This window comes from Uloborus diversus, chromosome 9 (genome assembly GCF_026930045.1).
Source record: "Uloborus diversus isolate 005 chromosome 9, Udiv.v.3.1, whole genome shotgun sequence".
NCBI classification, from domain to species: Eukaryota; Metazoa; Arthropoda; class Arachnida; order Araneae; family Uloboridae; genus Uloborus; species Uloborus diversus.
In genome coordinates, this window is record NC_072739.1 from 102,179,542 (window position 1) to 102,207,253 (window position 27,712).

At 32.9% G+C, this 27,712-nt stretch overlaps 1 protein-coding gene across 1 annotated transcript in view; it reads left to right on the plus strand.

Annotated features, from left to right (window-relative positions):
- Window positions 1-256: 256 nt before the first annotated feature.
- Window positions 257-27,712, plus strand: part of LOC129230399 (uncharacterized) — a 31,142-nt gene continuing 3,686 nt past the window's right edge. Inside the window, exons 1-10 of the mRNA XM_054864797.1 lie at window positions 257-383; window positions 469-670; window positions 3,584-3,652; window positions 7,233-7,309; window positions 7,397-7,447; window positions 12,528-12,595; window positions 12,677-12,796; window positions 14,198-14,278; window positions 16,222-16,360; window positions 27,586-27,668. Coding sequence (XP_054720772.1) covers window positions 348-383; window positions 469-670; window positions 3,584-3,652; window positions 7,233-7,309; window positions 7,397-7,447; window positions 12,528-12,595; window positions 12,677-12,796; window positions 14,198-14,278; window positions 16,222-16,360; window positions 27,586-27,668 — 926 coding nt within the window. The 5' untranslated portion in view covers window positions 257-347. The remainder of the gene's footprint in view (window positions 384-468; window positions 671-3,583; window positions 3,653-7,232; window positions 7,310-7,396; window positions 7,448-12,527; window positions 12,596-12,676; window positions 12,797-14,197; window positions 14,279-16,221; window positions 16,361-27,585; window positions 27,669-27,712) is intronic.

Below are 27,712 nucleotides of genomic sequence, written 5' to 3' on the forward strand. Positions count from 1 at the left end.
ATGTACACATGGTAGAAACTGATAGGAACAGTAGTAATTGTAGATGACGCAGTAAGCACTCGTTAAGAAAGCAAAAGATTTTGCATTTGAAAATGATACTTTAAAATACTCATTTCTTTTTCATTTTGGAGATTGATTTGTGTGAACTGAATTTTAAAAAAATAATAAAACTAGAAGTGTTTATTGTGTGTAGTTTCGTTTTCATTCTGTAACTGTTACCGCAGTCACAGTTTCTGCTTTCCGAATTTGTAAACAATAAATTGTTCTCGACGCTCGACGGCTGCATAATGAGATAACTTTCCCAATTTGGCTTATTTTTTAAAATCATTTGTTCCTTTTTGAACAAAATGCGGAGGCGACAATTAAGTAGAAGCATTGTCGCGGTATAATTTCATTTATTGTATCTATGCTTTTCCTGCGTCGACGTCGTCTGACTGTATCTAATGCATGATTTTGTTTTCCATCTAGAACGAACCTTTTGAGGAAAGAGCTAGAGATGAAAGAGATGCGGTTGAAGAGCCATATCCGGAGGAAAGATTAAGTGGATGTTCAGGATGCGTGTATGATTATTCCAATGTTTTTGCATTCATGGTGATTCTAGCATTGTTACCACCTTTCTTGAATTTTGCAGCTTTAAAAAGAGAAAGCACTGCCTTGTTGCCAAAAGAAGGTATGCATTCCATTTTTCTTTTCTTACAAGTAATTCATGAGCATATTCAAAAGCGGCAAGACAGGTCATCGGCCTTTCTTCCACAATGTAAAATATTTAAACTAAAATAAAAGAAAAGAAAATGATTCATTGATGGTTGCTTCAATTTATAAGATTATAGATGAATTCGGCTCTAATACCTTCGTGCTTGGTTTTGAAGGTGTATATTTCTTCTTTGGGGGCTCATTGAAAAGGGGAAAGTTGGAAAATTTATCTCTAATTACAAACTAAAAATTTCGTAGTTCCTGATTTTTCAACAACTTTTAAATTCTAGGAGTGCCTTATTCTTGTAGGTATTGCCGATCACTTAAAGTAATTTTTCTATTATCGTCAAGATAGAAAGTAAATAAGTCGCCAAATCAAGTGACCTTTATTGGAAGTGTACTGTTTAGTTTAGTTACTATGGAAGTACTTCATGGCATGCCCAGACATGCGTAGCTAATTTTCAACAAATTTAGTTTTTCTTCTCCCAAAAGTTTTAGTTCAGGGTGCCCCTCCGAAAAGTTTAGCTCTATTGGATCAGAGATTTGAAAATTGCTGTTCCACCTTCTTTAACAATAGCACCAATAATTTTCTTTCTTTTCTTATTAGAGACTTAACTTAATAAATGATGATGATATCACAAGTATATATCCTACACTGTACTTTCTTATTTCTTTAGATCCTTGGACAAATTAAAAAAAGTATTGTACTTACCAGAACTGTTTATGCAAATTTCAGTCTAAATTCCATTTTGATCACCCCGGAATGAATTTTAACTAGTTTTTGGCATATGCACAAATAAACAGCAGTATCTGCAGGAAAATGAGTTCAAAAAAGAAACGTGTTTTGGATTCAATGCTTACAACAGGAAAATCTTGTAATTAGATGTTGTACAATAAAGCAAACGTACAATAGATGACAAAAATGCAAAAAAATTAAAACTAAAAATTTTGCAGTTACTGCCTTTTACCTACCCTTGGCAGTAGTGTGTACCAAGTATGGGGCTACCAAGTTATTCATTTTGACCACCTCCAATTAATAGTATAGCTCATTATGTGTTTGCAACATGCAGTGACCTCTCACTTATATGCGACCAAAGGGGCCAAAGAAATTTTCGTGCATAAGTGAAAAACCAAAAAATAAGCTTAATTGCAATAAGTTAACATCAATTACAGTTATACACTAGTAATACTAATGAATAAATGCGCACATAACTTCCGTGTATGCATTGCGATTTAATAAAAATAAAATTTGAAGCTGTACGTTTTGTCATTTTTATGCACTGTACAGTACGCAAGCGAATTCCTCAAAACCTAAAAAATGTAGCGTGATCAGTGCTATAGTCTACGAGGATGCAAAAGATCCTCGATAGGCTACGTCAATGCTTACTGCTTGACTAGGACTTTTAGTTACATCAACCTTTTCTTATGTAACCCATTCTCCCCTCTCGGTGTAAGTCACAAGACTAATTCCACCTTCAATTGCACATTTATGCCAAAAATAAGGCTTTCTTGGAAGAATCCGATCAATGGAATAAAGGCGTGTGAATGCATTCCTAGAGACACAACAAGAAGGGTACAAATCTCCCGATAAGCAAAGCGTAAATAAGTGATTTAACTAAAAAAAATTTAGGAACTGATATGATATACCCCACCCTTGGTGACTTTTTCCTGTTGGCGCCAAGAAAGCGTCGCCAAGAAAACGATGTATGACGACATATGTCATACATCGTTCTTAGCGATGCTTTTTTAGCGCCAACAGGAAAAAATCAGATAAGAAAACACGATCAAAGCACTTCAGAACACAATATATATAAAAACAACATAAAAGCACAACAAAAAACATCACGAATATATGCTTCAAAAATGTACAGGGCCGGGGTTTTTTGTAAACATATTAAAATACAATGAAATAAATTATTGTATTAATTACAAGTCAAAATTAATGCATTAATTTTTTTTTCATCATTTCTCCGGGATACGAGCCCTCGGTCTCATAGTACTTTCATAATGAGACCTCGGCTCACCGGCCCTGCCTCGGTCTCATTACGAAAGTACTATGAGACCTCAGGCTCGCCAGGACCTCGCTTCGCTCGGTCTGTTATCCCTCCGACTGTTAATATACATTACAGTCGTAGTATGATCACAGTTATGTATACTACAAGAACCCCTCAAGGATTTGTAAAAACAAAGAATTTTGGAAGTGAGAGGTTTTTTTTGAATTCTAAAATAAAGAACTTACCTTTTTATATGGTATAAATATTCACACTCAGTCTAAAACAATACATCATATGACAATGGCACATTACAGATATACACCACGTTGGAGTTAACTTTTAATTAACCTTCAAGTTTGAAGAAACTGGCATTTTCTAATGTTTTTGCTTCAAAACACAACTACTGAATTTAAACTAACACAAAATAAGCATTCCTGTAAGGTATATAGCACGAAACAACACCATGTCATAAAATCCCCCTAAGAGCGGAACATATGTGCACCTACCTCCACGGACACACGTGCGAAAAGAATTAGTTCACATCTGTACTTCCCAGGTATATTCTGCAGGGTTACTAGGGCTACCGGAAAAAGTTTTATCGCCAACGTTGGCGATTTTCGAAATGAGCTAAAAATTCTATCCTCGCCAAGGGGGGGGGTATATCACATCTGTACCAAATTTTATTGCACGTAAGTGAAAGGTGCATATTAAGTTTCGTGTATAAATGAACAAAAGTTAACATGTTTTCCTATATCGCTGGACGGTAGTGAGGAAAACGAGCATAAGGGAAAAACCCATATAACAGAGGTTGCGTATAAGGGAGAGATCGCTGTATTTTTAGACTTAATTTTCAACTTTTAGAGTATTTTTTAAATCACAGCATTTTCCCTCCCTAGGTGAGCAGATAGATATGGGATGTGGTCAAAAGATGTTCATTATGTGCATTGGTGATGGTTTACCTACGGGTAAGTTTGAGTTCATCAGTTTTAAACTGTTAAAAAAATTATAACATTGATTAGTTTTGCATTGATTTATTGTGTTTCTAATTAAATTAATTAGCTGATTTTCAAATGCTGCTTAGTTATGTTTTGGACATCACAAATCATAGCATTGTTGAAAAGTCTGAGGTACAAAGCAGAAAAAGCAGTTTTGCTAAAACAAACATGGATAAATGTCAGCTTAAAACTGAGCTGGAGCAGCCTGAGAAATTCTCAAGAAATGCTTTTTGCTAGGGGTGACAAATAAAATGCATGCAAAAAAAGACTTGGTGTGCCTTTTTTTTTTTTTTTTTTTTTTTTTGTTCTACCAAATAAATTAAAATGAGCTGAAATAAATATAAACTAAATGAAACTTTGAAAAAGTTCTTTTACATCACCTTTACGTACTGCCTCTCAATATCTTAATCAGTCCCTACTCATTACCTCCTCATAAGAAACCATTTTTTTTTCCTCAGTGTGTACTTTGTTATACTATCAGGACTTTTAATAGTTTCTCAGCCACTGGTTTTCCAAAGTATGATTTCAATTGGTAAAGGGGGACAATGGTAATTTGTTAAAAATTCTGAGATAATGTTTAAAAATGAGTACTCTACATAAAATTGACGCTGAAGTTTATTTAAGTTACATCTAGATTTGCTTCCCTTTTCTTTTCATTAATTTTTTCCTCCATTGGAGGGATTAAATATTTAATCCTTAAAACCCACCCCTTTGACACAGCCTTCGTTTCCACCTTGTACCTTGAAAGTATCCATGAATGTTAATCAATTTTTTGCATACCAGTGCTTTTCAGTATAAGTTTTAAATAGAATTTAATCAGTGGTTTTTATCTACATCATTTTGCACTTAACACTGTATAGTTACACTTAATTTAGGAACATTATAAAAGTTACGTGACATGAACAGGCATTAACTTTTTGTTGTTTTGAATTGCAAGTTTAAAAATTATTTTTCAAATTTATAATGGAGATGAAAAATGTTTAGTGAAATGATGTTTTATTATTAAATTATTGTGTACAGTAGAACCTCATTTATCTTGCTCCATTTATCCAGATCTCCAGTTAATCCTGCTCAAGTTTGAAGAGATTTTTAAGAATTTTGTATACACTTAAGTAGGAGATAATTTGAAATAATGATTGCAAGAACGTAACTAGAAGTATGCCAAACATTCACTTATTTTAACTTGATTAAATCATGGCCTCACTTGATTTGCTTACGCTTATAGGCCTTGACAATCACCCAAATTCCTTGCTACAAAGAGGACACAACAGGCAATCCCCGCTTTCCATTCTTACAATCAAAATGTCCAATCCCTGTCCAATCAAAAGTAAACAAACTTTGAAATGTTGCCATTGATTGGTGGATACACAGGATTGGGTTCAGTGCCTCTTGCTTTCAAAATGGGCGACATATGAAGTTTAGCATTTTTCGAGAATTTCAAGAGCAGATCATCTTAGGCTACTAGTTGCATCGGTTTAACGCAGAAAAGTCCTAAATTGTCTATTCCTGTAAAACATAAGCAAATCAAGTGCGGCCATGACTAAATGTATTTTATGTTGATTAATTTGATTGACTCCTGCAGAGATCATACAATAAACTATAGTAATCAACAAACATCATGGCATACTTGGAGAGTCAGTCCAACATCAGTGCAGCTGAACTATAAATCATAATGTGTTTGCATGAAACATCCTATGGATTTTTGTTACAAAGCATTGCTTTTTTGCTGTAATAATAGTTAACTCTGCTTATTTACAAACTGTTGCTTGTTACCCATAGTAGCTGGATTTTTGTTTCTCTGTATTGCCTTTGGTCCCAGTCCAGATAAACAAGTTGTACTATAGTGCTGAAGCTTTTTTTTTAAATCTGGATCATAACTTTTTTGTGTGTCTTCTAGATTTTCAGAGAATATATCAAGCATTGATCATATTTGTTTTAAAAATCTGTCAATATTCTGTACAAGGCTAGCTTATTTTGTGCTAAGAATCTTTTTTCCTGAGAAAATTGAGTGTTCTCTAAAGTTAACACAGAATGACAAAATTAAAATTCTTCATTGAATTTGATAATAACAGATTTTTTAAAAAAATACTAAGCAGTTTTCATAATGCACTTAAAAGGACAAAATAATTTTTCTGGGTCAGAAAGGACAATATTTAAGTACTCCTGTAGTTTTCAATTATTCCATGAAAATTACTCCAAAAACAAGGAAAAATGCATCAAATTAGGTAGAGAATTTCTTTTCTATATCTAACTTTGTGTCATAAATCTGAGTGTTAAAACATGCATATATTTCTGGGAAAGTTTGGTTCGAAATAGCTTGAGTCGCACTTTTTCTCACTTGTGGAGTCATTTTCTTGGAATAATTGAAAACTACAGGAATGCTTAAATATTGTACTTTCTGACCCAAAAACAGTTTTTTGTCCTTTTGAGTGCATTATGAAAAGTACTTAGTATTTTTTAAAAAATTGTGTTATTTATTCTTTCTGGTGTAAATGTATTTCAGAGATAGAATAATGTTACCATCACAAAATTGCACTTCTTTTTTTTAAATGCTTCATACTAAAAGGGAAAAAAACTATAATGGTGTCTAAAACTTAAAGCATTTGGCACTAAAAATTAATCCTTATTCCCCTCTAGGATTTGTTTGTTTGCTAAGTTAATTAGAACCATTTAAATATTAAAGGTTTGCAAAACTAATTCATATCTCCTAACATACAAGTTACTTGTGATAAAGATCCTAATATGTGTCTTTACTTAGCCACGTTTTCGATTATTGGCATAGGATAAAAATCCTTAGAAAGTAATGATAGTGGATAAATTTCATGCTTGCTCCAGAGAAGCTTTGATTCAAAAGTTTTATTATGATTGCTAATACTATTGCTGCTGTTAGATGTAACTGTGAACCGCACGCAATAGTAATGCACGTACAGTCGTTTTCCAAATGTTTAAATTATTAGTTGGTTTTAAATAAATGTATTGTGTTGTTTTGTACATGTTTGGCTCCTACTTTTAATATCGCTCTCTAAATAAATAAACCAACTGACATGGTGTCATGAGTTAAAACCAATATAGTAAGTGGATTGCAAAACCATTAGAGACATTTTGGTTTTCTCTAAATAACCATTTTCATCAAATTAAAACTTCTGTTTATTCTGTCTGTGAACTAATTTTTCTCTTATATTATTGAAAAGCTCTGCGTTTAATACTTTACTGGTTATGGGTAACTATAAACCAACTGACAGCTGCTGTAAGGCAACAAAATTTGTAACAATAGGTTTTATATTTAAACATTTAATGAGGAAATTGCATGAAATTTACTATTTTCCATCCTAACCAAAATAATAATTTTATTTTAGAATTGAATTTTTTAGTGTTAAGTTGTACCTTAAGATTAAGCGACCATTTAGTGAAATCCAAAAGTCTCTAAGTATTCTAGTTGCTGAGATATAAGCAAAAGCAGGCCTCAGATTTTTCCTTGACAGTCAGGCCAAGTATAATAAAAGAGCTTAAAAATGTTTTGAACTGTAATAGTAATGTTCCTTTTCAACAGTGATACTTGAAGCCCCTACTGGTACAGCATCAGAAGTGTGGTTTTTAATTCAGCAGAAATTGTCCAAAAGTTCCAAGGTACTTCTCACTTAATAATTTCAGTTCTAAAAACGATCTTTTAAGTAAAAGTGATACTAAAAGTAAATTCCTTTTTCTGTTTTTCAGGTGTGTGTTTATGACAGAGCTGGTTTAGGGTTCAGTGATCTTCCTCCTTACGTAAGTTTATACATGTCCATTTTCGCATTTTTCCCCTTTCAATATATTTTAATTAGAATGAAGCAGACAAGAAAAAGTACTTTCTAACTAAAATTCTAGATTGGCTCAAAAAAAAAAAAAAAAAGGGCCAAGTGCTGCACATTAGATGATGACAAAGCTAATTTATTTTAACTGGTTATTTTTATTAAAACCGTTTAATAACATTCACTAATGCAGCTTTGTTTTTTTTTGCAAGTGATTTAGAAGTGCACCAATATTGTTTTGCAATGACTTAAAATATATATTCTTAAAAATCAGCTAATGAGCTTTTAAAATATTTATCAAAAATGAAAATTGTGTAGCTTATTGCACCAGTTTTCCGTGACAATATTCTTTTTACCATGTAAAGTGTCAAATTCGTCCATGACCTTCCTAAAAGAAGCAGTTTTCTGATACTCTGTTTTCTCAAGTAACTCTAAGGGGCAAAGAGGGAATGTGGATATGAAGTTGGGAAATGTAAAACAAGGAGAATGCTGTATTTGTTCTAAAAGTTTTTAACTCTAATTTGTGTGGCACCAGTTCTAAGAAGCCACGAACCCAAGATATTAACAATTCACTTTGAAAGATAATATTGACTCCATAATGATGTGGATAATGATGACTTTTACATGGCATGGACTGGGACCTCTGGTACAACTACACTTACCACTGACTGGAAATCTTCATGTCAGCCACTTTAAGACCATTTACAGTCATTGATGGGTTTCGTCTACCCAAACAATGCTTAGATTTTATTATGGCAATGCGCAGTGTAACCTAGCAACAACCCTTTGCAATTGGCTTAAAGGGCATTTTGGACAACCCCAGTGATTTGACCAAATAGATTGTTTACCATGAATTTCATCAGTTATTTATGGGACATAATCTAGCAGTCAGTTTGTTCACAAAATCCTGCACCAGCAACGCTTTCACAATTATTTGCATCTACAGTGGTAGCATGGCCCAATCTTTCTGCTGGGGCCTTCTATTGACATTTTGAGTCCAGGCCACATCAAGTATCTTGAACTCTGCCAGGCAAAAGGAGGTCTTACACAATATTAGTAATCATCCTCTTTAGCTTAGTCATCTCAGCACATATGTGTATTAAGGTAGATTGGAAACATACAGGGAAGGCCTTCCCTTTTTTTCTGCAGTGGCTTGCTAAAGACTGAGAATGATGATGGTGATATATTTAAAGAGGGATAGGATATATTCATTCATTGTTTAATTAATTTTATCTTTTATCACATTCCTGTGATTATTCATAGTTCACATAGTTTCTATTATTACCCATATTTTAATGAAATGAAACTTTTTTTAAAATTTTTGTAAAAATCATATTTGAATCGATTATTTTGGAAAGAGCATAACTGCCGTTTTTTGCAAAATTGAGTTAGCTATGGTTTTACTACATTTGTATTTAGAGAAATTGACTAGTGTGGAAGGGAAGTCAATCCTTGCACAATAAAGCCCTTTATTTAGGTGCCACATTTTTCGTTGAGTGCAGAAGGACTCAAGTCCTGTACTTATGCCCTTTCTACAGTAAACACGAATGAAGGAATAGCGAGACGCAATGTGAATATATGGCAAGAGCGTAGAAGAATTAAATTTTTTGGCGTAATGAAGTATAACAAATAACTCCTTTATTCTAGCATTATTACGGTAATGATAGGTCCGTCAGTCAGGGGGTCAGAGGCGGGGGTTCGAAATCATGACCGGGGTAGAGATAAAGCAGAGAAGTATCAGAGTGAAATCTGCTAATTTCTCGGGGATTTTGTTAACATCACTCTAGAAACTAAAAAACTGTGCACTTTCAATGAGGTATGCACTGTTTAAAATAAGAACAGCAATGCAGGAGACTTTTTCTAGAAATAACACTGAAGAAACTTAACAAGATGCTGATGACTGAGAGGAAATTTGTTTGTCCTTTGCGACCAGGATTTTGGGACAGTAAAACGAATGTAAAACAGATGTGACAGATTTTTACCATGTGAAATTCTGAAATAACATCAAGATTCATCTTCAAATCTGTTGAAAATAATGAAATCTGAAACTACAAAAACAAATTGTTATTTTACATTTTTCAATCTCCCAAAGTGAGATTTTGGAAAAGATTCTATTAGGCAACAAATGTTTTCAATTCTCAACATTCATGATGTTTAAATATTTGATAGAACACCAAAGGAAGTTTCAGGCTAGCTATTTTATAGACGGTTTTCAAGAGCATACTGCAAAGTCACACTTTTTGGCTGAACTACCTTTGCCAATATTAAGTACAAAGGGAACACTTTCATAATATAAGAAGAAATAACAGATATAATACTAGGCATGAGAAGGATGGAAAAAGAAGATTTTCATAGAGGATGTATTTGATGACTATGAATAGTTTGAAACAAATCTGTTTTAATTGATTTACATTTTCATCACTCTAAACTAGCCTTTCAGGTTATTGATTGCAGAAAGGGCATAAGTCCAAATTTTCAAAAAAAAAAAAAATTTTGTGACAAAATGAAACGTAATTGAAGATGAGCTAATACAGTGAAACCTCTCTGAGTGTCCCCTCCTTTTCGCAAAATTTCTGCCATTGAGAGAGGGTGACTGCTTTAAAGTGTTTTCGTTATTACAGTTGCAATATAATTCTATAATATACAATGTAAGCAGGACAAATACACAGAAGGAAGTTTGAGACCGTTCTAAAAGGGAAATAGTATATTATTTAATTATTGTTTACGTTTTGAGAAGAAAGGACTTAAGTTTTTAATCTTCTCCAACAATTGTTTTTAAAATCGAATTCAAAATTTTGCTTGTTGCCATTCAAAATGTTTTTCAATTCAAAATGATAAATAAATTGCTCTAACCAATTTATTTGACATTACATCTGAATTTCCGATGACTTTATTTATTATCCTCAAAATCACTTCAGTTGAAAGTTCAGTTTGCTCATGATTACAAAACGTAAATTGGCTGTCAGAGGTAAAATTAGTGCCTGAAAGGCATAAAAATATATTTGCTCAGAAGATATTAACTACACACAGCGAACTGATTAGTTAATTCAACCTAATCCCAAACTTACATTAGATTTGATTGAAAAACGCTTATTTTCGCTGACTTGTTAACAAGAAAATGATTCTCTCAGTCGGTAGTGTAATTTTCACAGCTTTTCATTGCTGTTTCATACTGAAAAGAATTCGAGATCGTATTCTATTAATTCTCTCGCCGATTTTCCGCGTTCATATTGCTCAGAATTTCAATACGTAATTCAAGATTCATAAAATGATCTCCGACAGTGTTGTTTGTTACACACAGATTACTCATACACACTCACCAAATAATAAAATAAACATGAGTGACCATTCATTAAAGGCCAATAAGAATTCTCTTCTTTGAACTGAAAATCTGTAGATTAGAAACAGAAAATGAATAGATTTTCCTGAAAAATGGAATGGACACATCCACTTACGGCCGTTCAGAAGGGTTGTGTGGCTGTTGCTAGGAGTGTTTTTAACATTACGTCTATGGGCTAAAAAATCCATGCCACAAAAAAGTGACCGTTTGAGGGGTGGCCGCTTGGAGAGGTTTCACTAAAATTCTTCTTAGATTAGTCATAAAAATTCTTGTAGAATATAGTTATTTTATGAGTGAAATGAACACTTTTTATTAAATCCTTAAAATTTTCATTCGTCAGACCTATGCCCTTTCTGAAATACAGTGAAGCACCGTTTATACGTTTCTCTTTTATACGTTTTTATCAATTATACGTTTTTTAAATTGGTCCCTGCAGAGTCTTATACACAATATTCAATAAGAAGCCTGTAGATGTTGTTTACATTGATTTTCAAAAAACTTTCGATAAGGTACCTCATGCTGCTCTACTTAGCAAATTAGCTGATATAGGAATAGGAGGGAAAACTTTCATTTGGGTAAAAAACTGGATGACCGGAAGGAAACAAAGGGTAGTTGTAAGGGGAAATTATTCTAATTGGAGTGAGGTTTTAAGCGGGGTTCCTCAAGGATCAGTGTTAGGGCCTATTTTGTTCATTGTTTTTATGAACGATATTCACAAAAATATTTCTAGGAACATGAATTGTTTTGCTGATGATGTCAATGTTATGGGGACTGTAGAAAATGAAGAACAAGCAAAACAGCTGCAAGAGGATCTAGATCATATTACAAAGTGGGCTGATAAATGGGGTATGGCTGTTAATGTTGGGAAATGTCAAGTGCTACATTTAGGGAATGGAAATAAGTGTACAAGTTATTATTTGCAAGGTTCAGTCATTAGTCAGGCAGACAAAGTTACTGATCTGGGGGTCTTAATAAGTCAGGATTTAAAGTTTAGCCAACAGTGCAGCATTGCTAGTAACAAGACCAATAAAATGCTTGGGTTTATTAATAGATCAATTTCAAACAAATCTAAAGAAATTCTTCTGCCCTTATATAGAAGTTTGGTAAGACCTTATTTGGAGTATGCTGTTCAGTTTTGGTCTCCTTATCTTAAGAAAGACATTAATGTATTGGAAAGGGTTCAAAGGCAAGCTACAAGGCTAATAAATGGACTTTCTCACTTAGACTATGATTCCAGGCTTAGAAGGCTAAAAATGTACAGTCTTGAGCAAAGAAGAGACCGAGGGGACATGATTCAGTTTAAATTTATTAAAATGAAAGATGTTAGGGGGCTGAAGTTTAGCACTGAAAACAGGACACGGGGTCATTGTTTTAAGCTATTTAAATCTCAGGCTAACATGGATGTTAGGAAAAATTATTATTTTAGCAGGGTAGTGGAACCTTGGAACAATTTACCGGAAGAGGTGGTAATGAGCAAGGGAGTAGATAGTTTTAAGAGAGCCATTGATCTTCACTGGGGATTGTAAATTGACTAGGACCAGTCTAGCTGGGCCCAGAGCCTGTTGCTGGTTGTCACTTTTATATTTGTATTGTATTTGTATTTGTATTATTCTATACCTATTATATGTTTTTTTTCATTTGTACGCCTTTTTCATACAGTCCCTTCAAAAATGTATGAACTGTGCTTCACTGTAATTGATTCATTTATATTTTTTAGAATGACAACTTTCATGATCCCAAAGTTGAAAACAAGAAGTTTGGTTCTCAAGTTGCTACCCTGGAACAGTAAGTGTGTTTCACTTGAATCCATTCTCATCTTGAAATACTGCTTGCTGCTGCTATTTTTTTTTTTTTTACTCTTTTCAGAATGACTTTTGATTTGCATCATTTAGTTACTTTCGGTAAGCCTCTTCCTCGACCCTTCATTTTGGTTGGTTCTGAAATTGGTGGTCTGATTGCAAGACATTATGCTTTGACACATCCTGAGTATGTACACTTCAAAATTTTAACTATTATTACAGGGGTGGCCACCTAGAAGGGGTCATAACGGAGACTGCGCCACTGAAATTTTTATTGGGGAGGGCTTGTTTTGAGGGATACTTTTCTCTTTTGGGGGGGGAGGGCATATTTGCAATATTTAGGAGGGTGCGCCCTTGCTCTTAGGGGAGGCAGCACCCCTGATTATTATGTACACACACATACCATATTTTCCTTCAAAATATCCACAGATAATCTTTTAAAAAAGTGAAGTTAATTAGTGGGGATTGTGCACACTGCTGCAGATTATTCGTATCGAACCTCTATTTGCAGCAGGATTAACCAATAGAGACTCTTACCTTGCCTGTAGGATTCTTGAGATTACTTTGCTTGAATTTTCTTGTTGAGAAAAAATAAGCAGTTCTTCAGTCAAGGAAGAAGCAGTCTCTTTTTGCACTAGACTAGACTGGCTGCTCCTTTGTCTTGACTATTTGTCTTAAAGTTATTAGCATACTATAATCATGATTTCAAGAAGAAATAATTTTTTTTATTTACTTTGACTATACCTTAAAAATTATTACTTCTCACATTTTTAGTTTAGTTGCTAAAATTGTATGTAAAGTAAAACAACTTCATTTTTTGACATTGCATTATCCACGGATTACAGGAACATTTTCTTTTGTTTCAGGCTAGTTTTAGGACCTGCGAAATAGACACTGCTACAATAATACACAGAAAATATAGTATACATTTCCAGTAAACTCCCAATTATTCAGGATCTTTCAACCCTTTGCTGGTGCTGACTTACTGAACCTACAAAAATGTGCCCATTTAAATTTCACAAGTGCAAAATCTGTTTTTAGAAATTCCTATATATTACTTTAAATGTTTTTTTTTCCAATGAGATGAAACCTTCCTAGGTCAATGAAATCTGACTAGTTGAAACCTGTTTTTTATATCTAAATTCTTTATATGTTTAAATGAGAGACTGAATTAGTTTTGTTCGCCAAAACTCCCGTCCCCTACACGTTTATAGTTTAACCTAATTTGATATCTTTTATTTGATCTGTTTTCATGATTTGCTGCAATGTATTTTCATGCATCTTGTTTTTAAGCCTGCCATTTAATGCTAGGAAGTGCACTGATTTTGGCACAAAACTTTTGTCTCTATTTCCTTTGATAGTTTTCAATCTTCTGCTCATATCTTTACTCTTTCTGAAGTAAAATATTTTTTTCGTCAATCCGGAATTTCACCCCTCTTTTATAAAAAATTGTTTACGCCACAACAAGTTCTTGAAAGTACTGTTTAAATGTTTGGTTTTTCATTTCTCATCTCTTATTCTTGCTTATGCTTAAAGTTCAATTTCATACATTTGCTTTTTTGTACAAATTCGATGTACTCTTTTTCAGGGATGTTGTGGGCATTGTTCTTCTGAATCCTTTAAATGAAGATTTATTTTGGAGACAAAATGAAGAGTGGGATTATTATTGGTAATGAATGTTTAAAAGCTGTTTTTAATTTTATATCAAGCATTTAAAAGATATTTTAGTAATTAACTTTAACGCTCTTTAGAACAACCTCTTATTATTGTGACCCTTCCATTAAAGCATCCAATACATGAAGTCCTGCAATAAGGAATTTACTATGCTGCAACTATGTGGGGTCCCCACTATATAGGGGCCCTGAAGGGGATTCAAAAAGACTCAAGAAAAATCTTTTTTGTCATTCTGTTCATCTCTAAGAGGGACCCAAAAATGTATTGCAATGGAACCCCCAAACCTATAAGTCTGCCATTGAAGTCTTGTTTACTGTTCCATACAGAGCCGTGTCCAAGGGGAGGGTTTTAGGGGTTAAACCCCTCCCATTGGCGAAAAATAATAAGGAAAATGAAGAAAATATGTTTTTTTTTTTTTATCTTAAATTAATTTTAATGTAAAGTTTGTGTTCAGCGTTTTTTTTTTTTTTTAACTTTCTCTCTTTTCTTAAGTTTTTCTGCAATTTACAACTGTTAAAGCTTTCTCAACTGAAATAATATTTCAGAAAAACTAAGGTTGAAGAACTGCTGAATGATCTATCAATGCAAAGCATTAATATTGCTTATTGTAAGGAGGTTATGATGAATTTAGCATATGTTGTAGCAATGAAAAATGCATTCGTGATGGTGTTTGGTAATGTAATTTGTATCTGCAATAACCTCTTTCTTGTTTAGTTTATTAAGCATTATTTCAATTATTTAGGACATTAAACCTAATATACATTCTACATTATAAAATAATTTGTGGATAAATTTTAGTATTTATTGCAATGTACCGCATAGTAAGCAGATTTAATTAAAAAGAAACAAACAAGGTTTTATTAAAGTGAACCTGTAAAATGAAGAATTCCTTTGGTCACCTGCGCAGTCAAAACTATCCCTCAAAAAAAAAAGTGTGGGGGGGGGGGGGTCAGCAGCCCCTCCAGGTGTATAAACGCCATACTGGGATCGGCAATTTGTCGTAAACTAAAGGTTGTGGGGGGTTCAATTCCCCCTCCCGCAGGTAAGATTAAAACCCCTCCCTTTATGAAAATCTGGACACGGGCCTGGTTCCATAGCTGCTGTGTTATTTTTTTCATCCATTAAAGTGCCAAAAAAAAAAAAAACATTCAATCCAACATGAAAAGTCCAAATTCATTTTTTTTTTTTTTTTTTTTTGTAATTTTCTAGATATTACTTCTCAAGAAGTTTGAGGAGTATTATCTAGCACTTTAATGTTTCTAAGGGTAAAAGATTTACTTTGAAATGACATTTTTGATGAGGAAAGGGTTAAAGAAATGATGAGAGCCACACACAAAATAATATACATTGTAAATAAATATTTTTTTTTTTTTTTTGAAAACTTAAAAAATGGAAAACATCTACAATATCTAAGTAAGAGGAGTAACTGAAAAAAATTGCAAGCAAGGTAGAGGCAAACCATGATCTCTCATTTTTTTTTTAAAATCAATTAATTTTTTTATACTGTAAAATCTTTCCTCCAAAGGTCACCCCTGCCTCCATATCATTATCTGGTATGTTATGAAACATCTATTCTTAAATGAAATTTTTAAAAAATTCCCCAAAGTTTCCTAAAGCTGTTCTTTTAAATTTTCATTTGTAAATATTTGTACAAAATATAATGCTATACACTGCTCACGTTTCCTTTACAAACCAGTAAATATCCCCAAATGAGCTTTAAAAGGTGCACTGTGTGACTTTTTCTGGGATCCTCCTATAATGTGTTATTAAACATAAATTTTTTAAATGAAATTTAAGTTTGAACAAATGTGTTGTGATTAATTAGCTCTACAAGATAAGCATTTCTTTCTTTACATTTTCCTTCTCTTAATTTTTGCTGCTAGGTGTTTTGGTTCAAAATTTATTCTGATTAATAAGTTTTTTCCCCACCAATTTTAGGAATTCTAAAGTCGTACCCAGACTGGGATCTTTGGAAATAATGGCTTATTATGGTATTAATCGAATAGCAGCATTACTTGGAAAATTGGTTGTAGATATACCCAATGAGAATGTTCCAGATGATATAAAGCGTACTCAGGTACATTGTAGAATTAGTTTACTAAATTTTTATTTATGAATTATCTTTTAATCTTTATACAGGGTGACAAGAAATAACTTGGACACACATAAGACATTATAATTTTAATACTAATGAAAATATTACGACCAAACTTCAAGATTAATATCAATACATTATTTTGTCTAATATATTTTCAAATTTTCAAAGTGGCTACCTTTAACCTTAGTACAGAGCTATAAACATATCACAAAATTTTTGGCTATAGGCCGCAACTCACTTACTGATATTTATCCCATTCCTTACATAAGGATTTCTTTAGGGCTGTAAAAGTTTTATGAGGTTTAGCACACACCTTGGTCTCCACGATGCAATTTTCTGCTAGGGTCACATTTTTCTCAAAATGCAAAAGTACTATCCAAATTGCGAAAATGAAACAAGGCATTTTCGCTTTTTTGCTCCAATAAAATATGAAAAAAAGGGGGAGGGGAGAAGGGGATAAGAGATGCACCATCCAAGAGAGAAAGCAAGCATGGCAATATTTAACTTAATCTTATTTATAAATCTTAGTTAACATGTATAAACTGCTATTAAGTTCAACAATATTTCATCTTAATGGGCACCATGTCCCCCAAATAAATGCATTATTAAGGGTTTTAAAAAAAATTCTCCCACAATACTAAAAACAATTCTGAATTTTTCATTTCAAATTTTTTGAAAAATATTACCTATTGTACATTTACTTCTTCAGATATGTCAAGATTGAATTTTAGCATTTTGTTATAGACTTTCCCAAAATTTTAACTTTTTTGCTAAACAATTTTAAAACTCAGCTTAAACCCTGCCATGATTGACCAAACAGAATAATCCATTGGGTTCAGATCTGAGGAACAAGGTAGCCATTCTTGAGCTCCAATGAAGTCCGAAAAATGTGTCTTGCACCAATCTTGAGTGTTTTTGTAGAGTTTGTGAGGCATGGAATCCTGTTGGAAGGTCCATTTTTTATTTACGAAGAACTTTTCCGACAAAGGTAAGACAACATATTCCAAAATGGGTTTGTGATATGTTTCTCGATTGGTTTTTAGCCCTTGATCAACAAGAAAAAAGAAACGAGCTGATGTGTGCCTCACATGACTTCCTTTTACTCCAATTCAATTTTTCCCATTATTGGTAATTTTAATGTGATTCAATAGTTTGCTCTCTAAATATCACCAACAGTGGCCAAATTAAAACCAGATTTTAAAAAACAATCGCCAAATTTTTCGCCAAGTTGGCGACAAGGCAACCAAAAGACTGGCAATATATCGCCAAGTGCTCGCCAAATTGTAACACCACTTGAGTTTACATCGAAATTAACAGTGATTTCCCCCAAAAATTGGCAAAAGACCCCCTTAGAAACACCTGAATGCAACCAAAAGGAGAGGTGCACAACCAGACCCCACTAGGAGTCTACGTACCAAATTTCAACTTTCTAGGACATACCGTTCTTGAGTTATGCGACATACATACACACATACATACATATGTACATACATACATATGTACATACAGACGTAAGGAGAAAACTCGTTGTAACTGTTAAACTGTGAGCTTTTAAAAGTGCTCAGCTTATTAACTTTAAGTGGAAGCTCAACCAGGACGTATGCTACTTCTTGAAAAAACATATTTATCTTGTGCAACATCATGAAGAGCCAAATTTAAAAAGTAACTTGTTTATTATGGCTATGATATATACAATGACACGTTAAAGGAAATGTTGAGAATACGCTCTTTACAATATTAAGTAGAGCATAATACTTTAAATGACTTCAGAATCGAACATTCTAAGTCAAAGTATGAAACGTTAAACATACTGAGCTATGATATTCATGTCAAGAGCAGTAAGCCGAAACTATCAGCAAAAACGGACAGACTCGACTGAGCTGCCGAAAGAAACAACCAAGTCTGACTTGGGTTGCAAATGGAAAAGGGAAGAGAATGAAGCAAAGTGCCGGGAGCTTAAATGCTACCGGCAATTTGCATATTCTGCTGACACGATCTTGTTGCAAGAAGGAATGAACGAATGAGAAAAAAACCTAATGCAAATTAAGGTTGCCAACACTTTTGGAAAATAATTTACTTCCTTTCGTAACAATGGCCCGCCTCTTGCAATCAAGATCGTATCAGAACATTATGCAATAAAAATAACAATTTAAATTGAAATATTTCATTTCAGCATCTTGACTTGAAATTCTGGCACTGCAAAAATTAAAGTCTATAGAACAGCACTATTTTTTTTTTTTTTTTTTCAAAAAATCAAACAAGTTGATGAGTTGAGCTGTTGACCCGCATCGGCTCCAGCGAACTTTGAAGGATCCAGAGGACATCAATATTATATTGGGAATGACAACATCAAAAGTCCTACTCGTGCTTTTGCATTTAAATGCTCCAGAATTTCCAGATACATGAAAACAAATGACAACAGTCAGTAACATAATATGAACATTTTTACAAAAAAATTTGCCAAAGTACACATGGAAATGTAATTGGACTTCGCATTTTCTTTTTTTTTTTTTTTTTTTTTTTTTTTTTTTCATTTTAAAAAATTTCTTATGAAAAAGTTTAATTTAATTTTGTTCAAAGGTTTTGTAAAAATATCCGCGAAATTTTGTTTTGTATTCACATAATTTAAATCAAACAAATTTTCTAATATTAAATTTCTTAAAAAATGAAGTCTGATGTCTATATGTTTTGTTCTACTGTTTTCTATTGGCGAATTTGAAAAATTAATTGCTGCTTGATTGTCGCAAAGTAAGTTAAACTGTGGTTTGATCTGAATAAATTCAAACTTTACAAGTTCATTTATTATGCGAACAATCCAAACTAATTCCTTTGCAGCTTCAGTAAGTGACACATATTCTGATTCCATTGTTGATAAGCTAACACATTTCTGTTTAAAAGTTTTCCAAATGATAGGAGATTGATCAATGAATAAAATCATTCCGCCAATCGAAATTCTATCATCGCGACTTGCTGCAAAACTTGCATCACTATAACATTCGACTTTTAAATTTGAAACTTTAGACAAACATAATTTCAGAGATTTTGTGTAACTTAAATAGCCAAGAAGTTTCAGTAGAATATTCCAGTGATTCAAACCTGGGTTAGATTGAAATTGAGATAATATGTTTACAGCGTAACTTAAATCTGGTCGCGTTCTACTTGCAATGAAGGAAATGCAACCCAAAATGTTACGGTAAGGCAATTTAGACATCATTTCAGTTTCTTCTTTAGAATTCGGACATTGATCTTTGGAAAGTACAGTTCCTACACCAATCGGCAAAGAAACAATTGGAAAATTGTATTTTTGATATGTTTTGCATACTTTATTGATATAGCTTTGTTGATGAATAAATAATGCATTGTCTATTTCCTCAAATTCAACGCCTAAAAGTTTTTGCGTTTTTCCGAGTACTTTGATGTCAAATTTAGATTTCAGACTAATAATAACATCATTCAGACATTTGTTATTTTTACAAAATACTACTATATCATCAACATAAAGTATTAAAATTACACTTGATTCAAAAATATAAACACAATTTGCCCATGATAATTTCTTAAAATTTAAACCAATAAGAACATTATGTATTTCCAAAAACCATTCACGACCCGATTGATGAAGTCCATAAATTGCACGATTTAATTTACAAACATAACCAATTTTCTCAGGATCTTGAAATCCCTGGGGTTGTGACATGTATATGTTTTCCTTTAGAGGAGCATATAAATAAGCACATTTTATATCAAATTGATGATGAATCCAATTCAGTTTACACACAAAGATAGAAAAAAATAATCGTACCAATGAGAATTCAATGACTGGACTAAATACCTGGTCATAGTGAATACCTTTTAATTGTCTATGACCTTGAATTACCAGGCGACTTCTGAAACGAACAATTTCATTTTTATCGTTTCTTTTCACAGTAAAAACCCAACGATTGCCAATCACTTTGGAATCAGCCGGTTTAGGCACAAGACTCCAAACGATCCGGGTTTGCATAGTATGAATTTCATCTGACATTGAATTGTACCATTGGTCTGCCTCTGGTGTTTTTAAAGCATCATTGAAAGATTTTGGTATACGAACGTCTAGTCATGTTTCTGAATTACTCATGTCTGTAAAATTTACTTTCCCTGAAAATTTGTTTTTCCCACTGAAATCAAAATTTTCTTTCAAATATTCTATTTTGTGAGATCTGCAAAACGCTTCAACATCATTATAAGACCGCAGTCTTGCGTTTGCACCTTCAATTGAATAATAGATATCAGTTCGTGATTTGTCAGGACGGGGAACAGCTTTCCGAATCCAAACAATTTTATCTGGAATTAGGGTTTGACTAGTACTTTGTTCATCGTGTTCCAGTACGGACACTGGTACAACATCATTTTCCCCCTCACTTAAACTTTCCCGATCAGAATCATTGTCGGAATCTGACGAATCCAGAAACTTAGTTGGGTCCAGTGAGGCTCCACTGCACTTAGATTCTGCTTCAAATCTAACATTAATCGATTCCACAATTTTCCGTTCTGTAGGCAGCCAAATTCTATATCCCCTTGTTTTTAAAGCATACCCGACGAAAATACCCTTTTTGGCCCGCATATCTAGTTTCCTTCTTAAATTTTTGGGGGTTCCAAGAAAAACAGGATTACCGAAAATTTTCAAATGCCTGACCGAAGGTTTTCGCCCAGAATAAAGTTCAAAAGGTGTTAAAGTTTGACCTTCATGGCAAACACGATTCCACACATACGTGAAACATAGTAACGCCTCAGCCCAGAACTGATTTCCTAATTTACTGGAATGTAAAATTGCCTTTACAGCGTCTAGAGCTGTGTAATTGAATCTCTCGCTTACCCCGTTTTGCATTGGAGTATACGTATTTGTACGTTCTGGTCTTATACCCTGTTCCTCTAAATAGGTCTCAAATTCGGCACTGCAGAATTCTAGTCCATTATCAGTTCGGACATTTACAATTTTCATATTCAAAAACCTTTCAGCCCTTTTTTGATACTTTTTAAAACATTCTAGTGCCTGACTCTTTTCCTTTAGCGGAAAAACAGTGACTTTACGAGAATAATCATCAGTTATAGACAGAAAATATTTAAATCCCCCAATTGCGACATGTGGAAGTTTTCCACAAAGATCCATATGTACTAGTTGTAGGGGTTTTTCTGATCTGATCTTATTCAACAGCTTGAAAGAGACACGTCTAGATTTAGCTATTTTACAGGATTCACAATTTAATTCAGTTTTCTTAAAATCACCTAAACCATTTACAGCATTATTTTTACTAGTATTAACAATATATTTAAAATTAATGTGACAAAAACGTTGATGCCATACATTTAAATTGTTGTCAAATTTTCTACTAGAAAAAACACTATTAGATTTAGATTTTAAATCGCCGGAGTTGGAGTTCTGACTAGAATTAGAATTTCCGGACTTAGACTTTACTTTTACATCATTTTCAGAAAAAAGAATCTGATTTTTTGGCTTCGCCGATAAATCATCAGTTTCGCGTTCTTTAAAACTGTTAAGTTCCTTTACATTTTTACATTTATAGATTTTATTATTTTTAGTTTTTGCATTTACGCTTCTAGGGTATTTGGGCAAGAAAGAATAAAGCCCGTCTTTACATTTTGCAGATATTATAATTCTACTTTGATCTTTAGATTTTACATTTAATACTCCATTTTTACATTCAAATGAATAACCATTTTTATCTAATTGTGAACCAGACAAAAGATTTCTCCGTAAGTTTGGAGAATAAAGAACATTATTTAAAACTAATTTGTCTTTATTACCTTTAGAGTCCAAAAGTAGCACAATTCTACCAGTTCCTTCAACCGGACAGCTTGGCCCTTTAATTGCTGTTGTAAGGCTGGATGCATTATTTGGAATATAATGCACAAAGAGTTTTAGGTCATTGCAACAATGATGGGTCGACGCACAGTCCACGTACCAGTCATTGGATACTTCTGTGGAGTTGACACTGCAAACAAAATTCGATTCTTGCTTCTTTCTTTTGAAGCATCTCGCTTTCGTATGGCCGCATTTCCCGCAAAAACTACATTTTATTTTGTTTTTCTGTCCCGCTTTAATGGAAGTTTGAAAAGTTATAGCCGATGACTCAGAGTCCTTTTGCACTAATTTTAAACGAGATTCTTCAGCAAGTAATTCAGTCAAAATTTTATCAAACGTAAATTCATCTTCTTTCCATCTGTAAATTGACTGTACAATCTGCCCAAATTCAGCAGGCAAGTAACGAATCAACTGGAAAGACTGATAATATGACGGGATAGGTTTTCCCAAATCCTCTAACTGTTTGATAAGAGTTTTTAGTCGACTTGCATAGATATCAACCTCTTCACCTAACTCAAAGTGACAATTGAAAAACTGGTCTGTCAAATCAATAATTCGTGCACGAGAGTCTGGTTGGAAATGCAGTTCTAATTTCTTCCATGCTTGAGAAGGATCCTCAATCTGATTTATCAAATTCTTGTATTCATCAGATATGTGCAAATAGATTAAACTATATGCTTTGTCTCTGCGTTTACAAAAGTCTGAAGTTTGCGGCGAATCTTTATCTGGCTCTTTTTCAACTTCGGTAACTAATCTCCAGCAATTTTTGCTCATTAACAAGGCTTTCATATCGTTTAGCCATGTGGAATAATTTTCCCTATTTAATTTCGAGATTTCCATGTTGAGCAAAAAAATTTATCTGGCCCGCCGTCTGATAGACTTCTGTATCATGTTCGATGTTGAAAAAAAAAATTTTTTTTTTTAAAGAATTTACGCATACCATCTCGTCAGGTTGGGCAAACGGCCCATAACCGATTTGTTAAACTGTGAGCTTTTAAAAGTGCTCAGCTTATTAACTTTAAGTGGAAGCTCAACCAGGACGTATGCTACTTCTTGAAAAAACATATTTATCTTGTGCAACATCATGAAGAGCCAAATTTAAAAAGTAACTTGTTTATTATGGCTATGATATATACAATGACACGTTAAAGGAAATGTTGAGAATACGCTCTTTACAATATTAAGTAGAGCATAATACTTTAAATGACTTCAGAATCGAACATTCTAAGTCAAAGTATGAAACGTTAAACATACTGAGCTATGATATTCATGTCAAGAGCAGTAAGCCGAAACTATCAGCAAAAACGGACAGACTCGACTGAGCTGCCGAAAGAAACAACCAAGTCTGACTTGGGTTGCAAATGGAAAAGGGAAGAGAATGAAGCAAAGTGCCGGGAGCTTAAATGCTACCGGCAATTTGCATATTCTGCTGACGCGATCTTGTTGCAAGAAGGAATGAACGAATGAGAAAAAAACCTAATGCAAATTAAGGTTGCCAACACTTTTGGAAAATAATTTACTTCCTTTCGTAACAGTAACTAACTCGGGAATCGTCAAAATGGATATTTCGCATGTCTATACGTTCTTAGGCACTTATCCACCTGTGATCGAGTTAAAAAAAAAAAAACTCAACATTTATTCGGGGGTGAGCAAAATGGAAATTAAGATCGATTTTTGAGTGAAATTTTTTTCGCAAATACAATCCTTCCTTTTCTGTAAAAGGAAGTATAAAAGTGGTGTTTTCCCACTAATTGGTGTCGTTGACACATACAGCAATGGAAGAAGGTCTTGGAGACAAGAATGTGTACTAAACCTCATAAAACTTTGTCATCCCCAGGGACTGATTTACGGCAGAGCATTCGGGGCCCGGGCCCGGGACATCAAAGGAAAGGGGTTACCAAATTTCTGTCATCATTTTTTTTAGGGACCAGCGTTCGAGGCTTCTAAGTAAAGGGAACAAAAAATTTGTCATTTGACATTTTTTTTATTAATTGAAAGAATATTAGCCAATTGTTGTGGAGAACGATTATTTTCGCTATTGAAGAAAATTAAGTGTCCTTTGCGTACTCTCATTTCGGATGGTAAATTATCTTTATTAGCTCTATTATCAATAGAAAGAAGTTTGACCTATAACTTGATTATGAGGACATTATAGATGAATTTTCTACAAGAAAACAAAGGAGAAAATATATAAAGAATCATTGATGCACAGAAAGTACATTATGATTTACCTTTACCATTTGTATCAAAGTTTTTCCATCTGCAACTGTAAAAAAAAAAAAAATTTAACATGAAAACCATAAATTTATTTTAGATTTATATTAAATGATTTCTTTGCAAAACATCTTAATTATTAACTTTTTCTTATGAAATCGGTATTTTAAAGTTTTCTTTCTATCAAAATAATATCCAACACACACATACCATCATATTTTTTGTGTAGGGGGGGAGCAACATATTTGTCAGTGCCCGGTGCACCCAGGTGTGTAAATCGGTCGCTGGTCATCCCTAAAAAAATCCTTATGCAAGGAATGGAGTAAAATATCAGTAAGTGAGTTGCGGCCCAAAGCCGAAAATTTTGTGACATGTTTAAAGCTCTGTATTAAGGCTAAAGGAAGCCACTTTGAAAATTTAAATTTTTTAGACTAAATAATGTGTTCACATTAATTTTGAATTTTGATCGTAATATTTTCATTAGCATTAAAGTTATAATGTAATACGTGTGTCCAAATTATTTCTTGTCACCCCGTATGATGGAAGCATGGTTCTAAGGTGTGTAATATTTTTAATGATTGATGTATAAAAAGGAATGAAACTATTTTAGAAAAGCATTATAATTTTATGAATTCCTTATTCTGTTCTGTTATAGCTCATTAGCAGTTTGTGCTATGTTGCAAACCTTAAATGGGGGGAAAGTGCAATTTTAACTGTTACTGTAACTACCTCAGCCCAGTAATCACCACATCTTTCATAACCTGCAATAATTTTAGATGAGATTGTAGATAGGGTAGACCGACCAGTGAGTGAACACCACCCAGTGAATGAACAGCGCGTCATTAAAAAAATAATAATAATAAGCTTCCAAAATTTTTTTTCTGAATAAATTCACTACAAAAGCGTTCTTTATTGATATTCTAAGCTATCTGACACCTGATTGGTTATTTTGGATACGTATTGTTTTCCTGAAAAAAATTTTAAAATTTTACTGCCGTGAATCGTTCTTTCTCTCTTTCAAAATAATAAGGCTGGTTTCGTGCTAGGAATTATTTTGATACATATTATTTTTATCGATAAATTTTATTTTTTAACTCTACGAAAGAAAAATTAAGTATACATATTTAGGCAATGGATTTAAATTGTTTCAGTCAATGCAGAATGCGTAGATTTTCAGGTAGAGGGGTGTTCAGTCACTGGGTACGAAAAATTGCAAAAACCCAGTGAATGAACAATGGCAAAATTTATTTTGATTTAAAAAGAAATTTTAAGTTTCTTTGAGATATTTTCATTTTTGTACTTTTTTGTAATGCAGATAGTTTTATATGCTTCTTTATTTATGCATTTCATTATGTATTTTATAATTTCTTTATTTTTGTCTTTGTAAAGAATGCACTTTTTACTGAGTTTTATCTTTTATCTATCTATATCTCTATCTGTATATTAACCTACCTACCTACATCTATCTTTCTATATCTTTATCTCTCTTGATAGATAGACAGGTAGATAGAGAGATAGAGAAATATAAATATATATACAAAGAGAGAGAATAGATAGGTAGATATGTAGGTATGTTTGTATATAGATAGGTAGATAAATAGATAGAGGGAGATATAGAGATAGACATATAAAAAATAAGAGGTAAATAGATATATAGGTAGATAAATATAGAGATAGAATAGGTAGGTAGATAGATAGATCGATAGATTTATCGATAGATAAAAAGATAGGTAGTGGTTAATAGATAGGTAGGTAGATAGAGACACTAATATAGAGATAGATAGCTAGGTAGAGAGACTGAAATAGAGATAGATAGTAGGTAAATATACTAATAAGGAGATAGATAGGTAGATAGATAGATAAATAAGTAGATAGTTAGGTAGATAGACAGATAAATAGATAGATAAGTAGATAGATATATAGATAAGTATATGGATAAGTAGATAAGTAAAGAGATAAGTAGATAAATTGATCGATAAGTAGATAGATAAATAGATAAGTAGATAGATATATAGATAAATAGATAGATATAAATAGTTATATAGATAAATAGATAGATATAAATAGTTATATAGATAGATAGATAGATATAAATAGTTATATAAATAGATAGATAGATAAATAGATATAGATAGATCTCAAAGAAACTTAGTTTCTTTTTGAATCAAAATTTATCATGTTCATTCACTGGGTCGTTGTGCCATTTTTTCTTTAAACACCTAAAAAAGTCGGAAGCGGTACCATTTAAGTTCCCGCGATTTTTTAGAAATATTTACATAGATCAATTAAAATGTTTTAGCTATTACGATCTGTATAGTATAGAATTTAAAATTACTAGGATTTTTCAAAAATGAAATTGTGCTTAACTGTTCATTCACTGGTCGGTTTACCCTAAATTTTTTTCCAGTGAAAGTTAAAATAAAAAAAGAATCTGCTAGCGCTTAAATTGATTGTTTGAAATAATTAAAAACCCATATATTGACAGCTTGGAGTTTTTAAAATGTACCACAGACTGTAATAATTCTCATGCATCAGTATTTTGAGGTATAAAAAAAAATCCTATAGATATATCTAGAAATTTTAAACTTTTTCTGTGATAGACATTTGTTGGATAGAAGATTATTTTCCTAATTAAGGGTTAGATATTTATTGCTGGATATTATAATGTGCCTCCTATCCTTAGAGCAGGAGTTAAAATGTAGGAAGCAAGTCCAATCATTTGCTTAGCAAAAGCTGAGGCAAAGACCCCAAGTCACGTTTCTCAACAACGACGAATGGTTGGCAAGTTTTGCATGAAACAAGCGAGAGAAACCTGGTTTCTTCTAATACTTTGCTTTAAAATCTATCAGTGACTTGGGGTCTTGGTTTCATGAATGAAAGTCTTCACTGCCTCCATTTTATCTCTTCCCAATGCTCACATCTATCAAAAGATACTCAGTAACTGTAGAGATCCTGAAACTTATGGTGGGGAAAATGTTATTATCTTAAAAAATGCGTGTAAATAAATAAGATAATATTAAGAGAAACTTTAAATCTTTTTGCAATGCATAACAAGTACTTAATGTTAAATATCCACTGTACCATGTTGCCTGTTTTGCTTTATTTTAATTTACTTTTTGTTTTCCAGATATCTCATTTGTGCAATCCATATCATTTAAAGACTGTAGTTCATGAGCACCTTCTCCTAAATACAAGTTTTCATCAAATGTTGTAAGTCTTTTTTCTTTCTTCTAACAAAAATTCAAAATTGATTT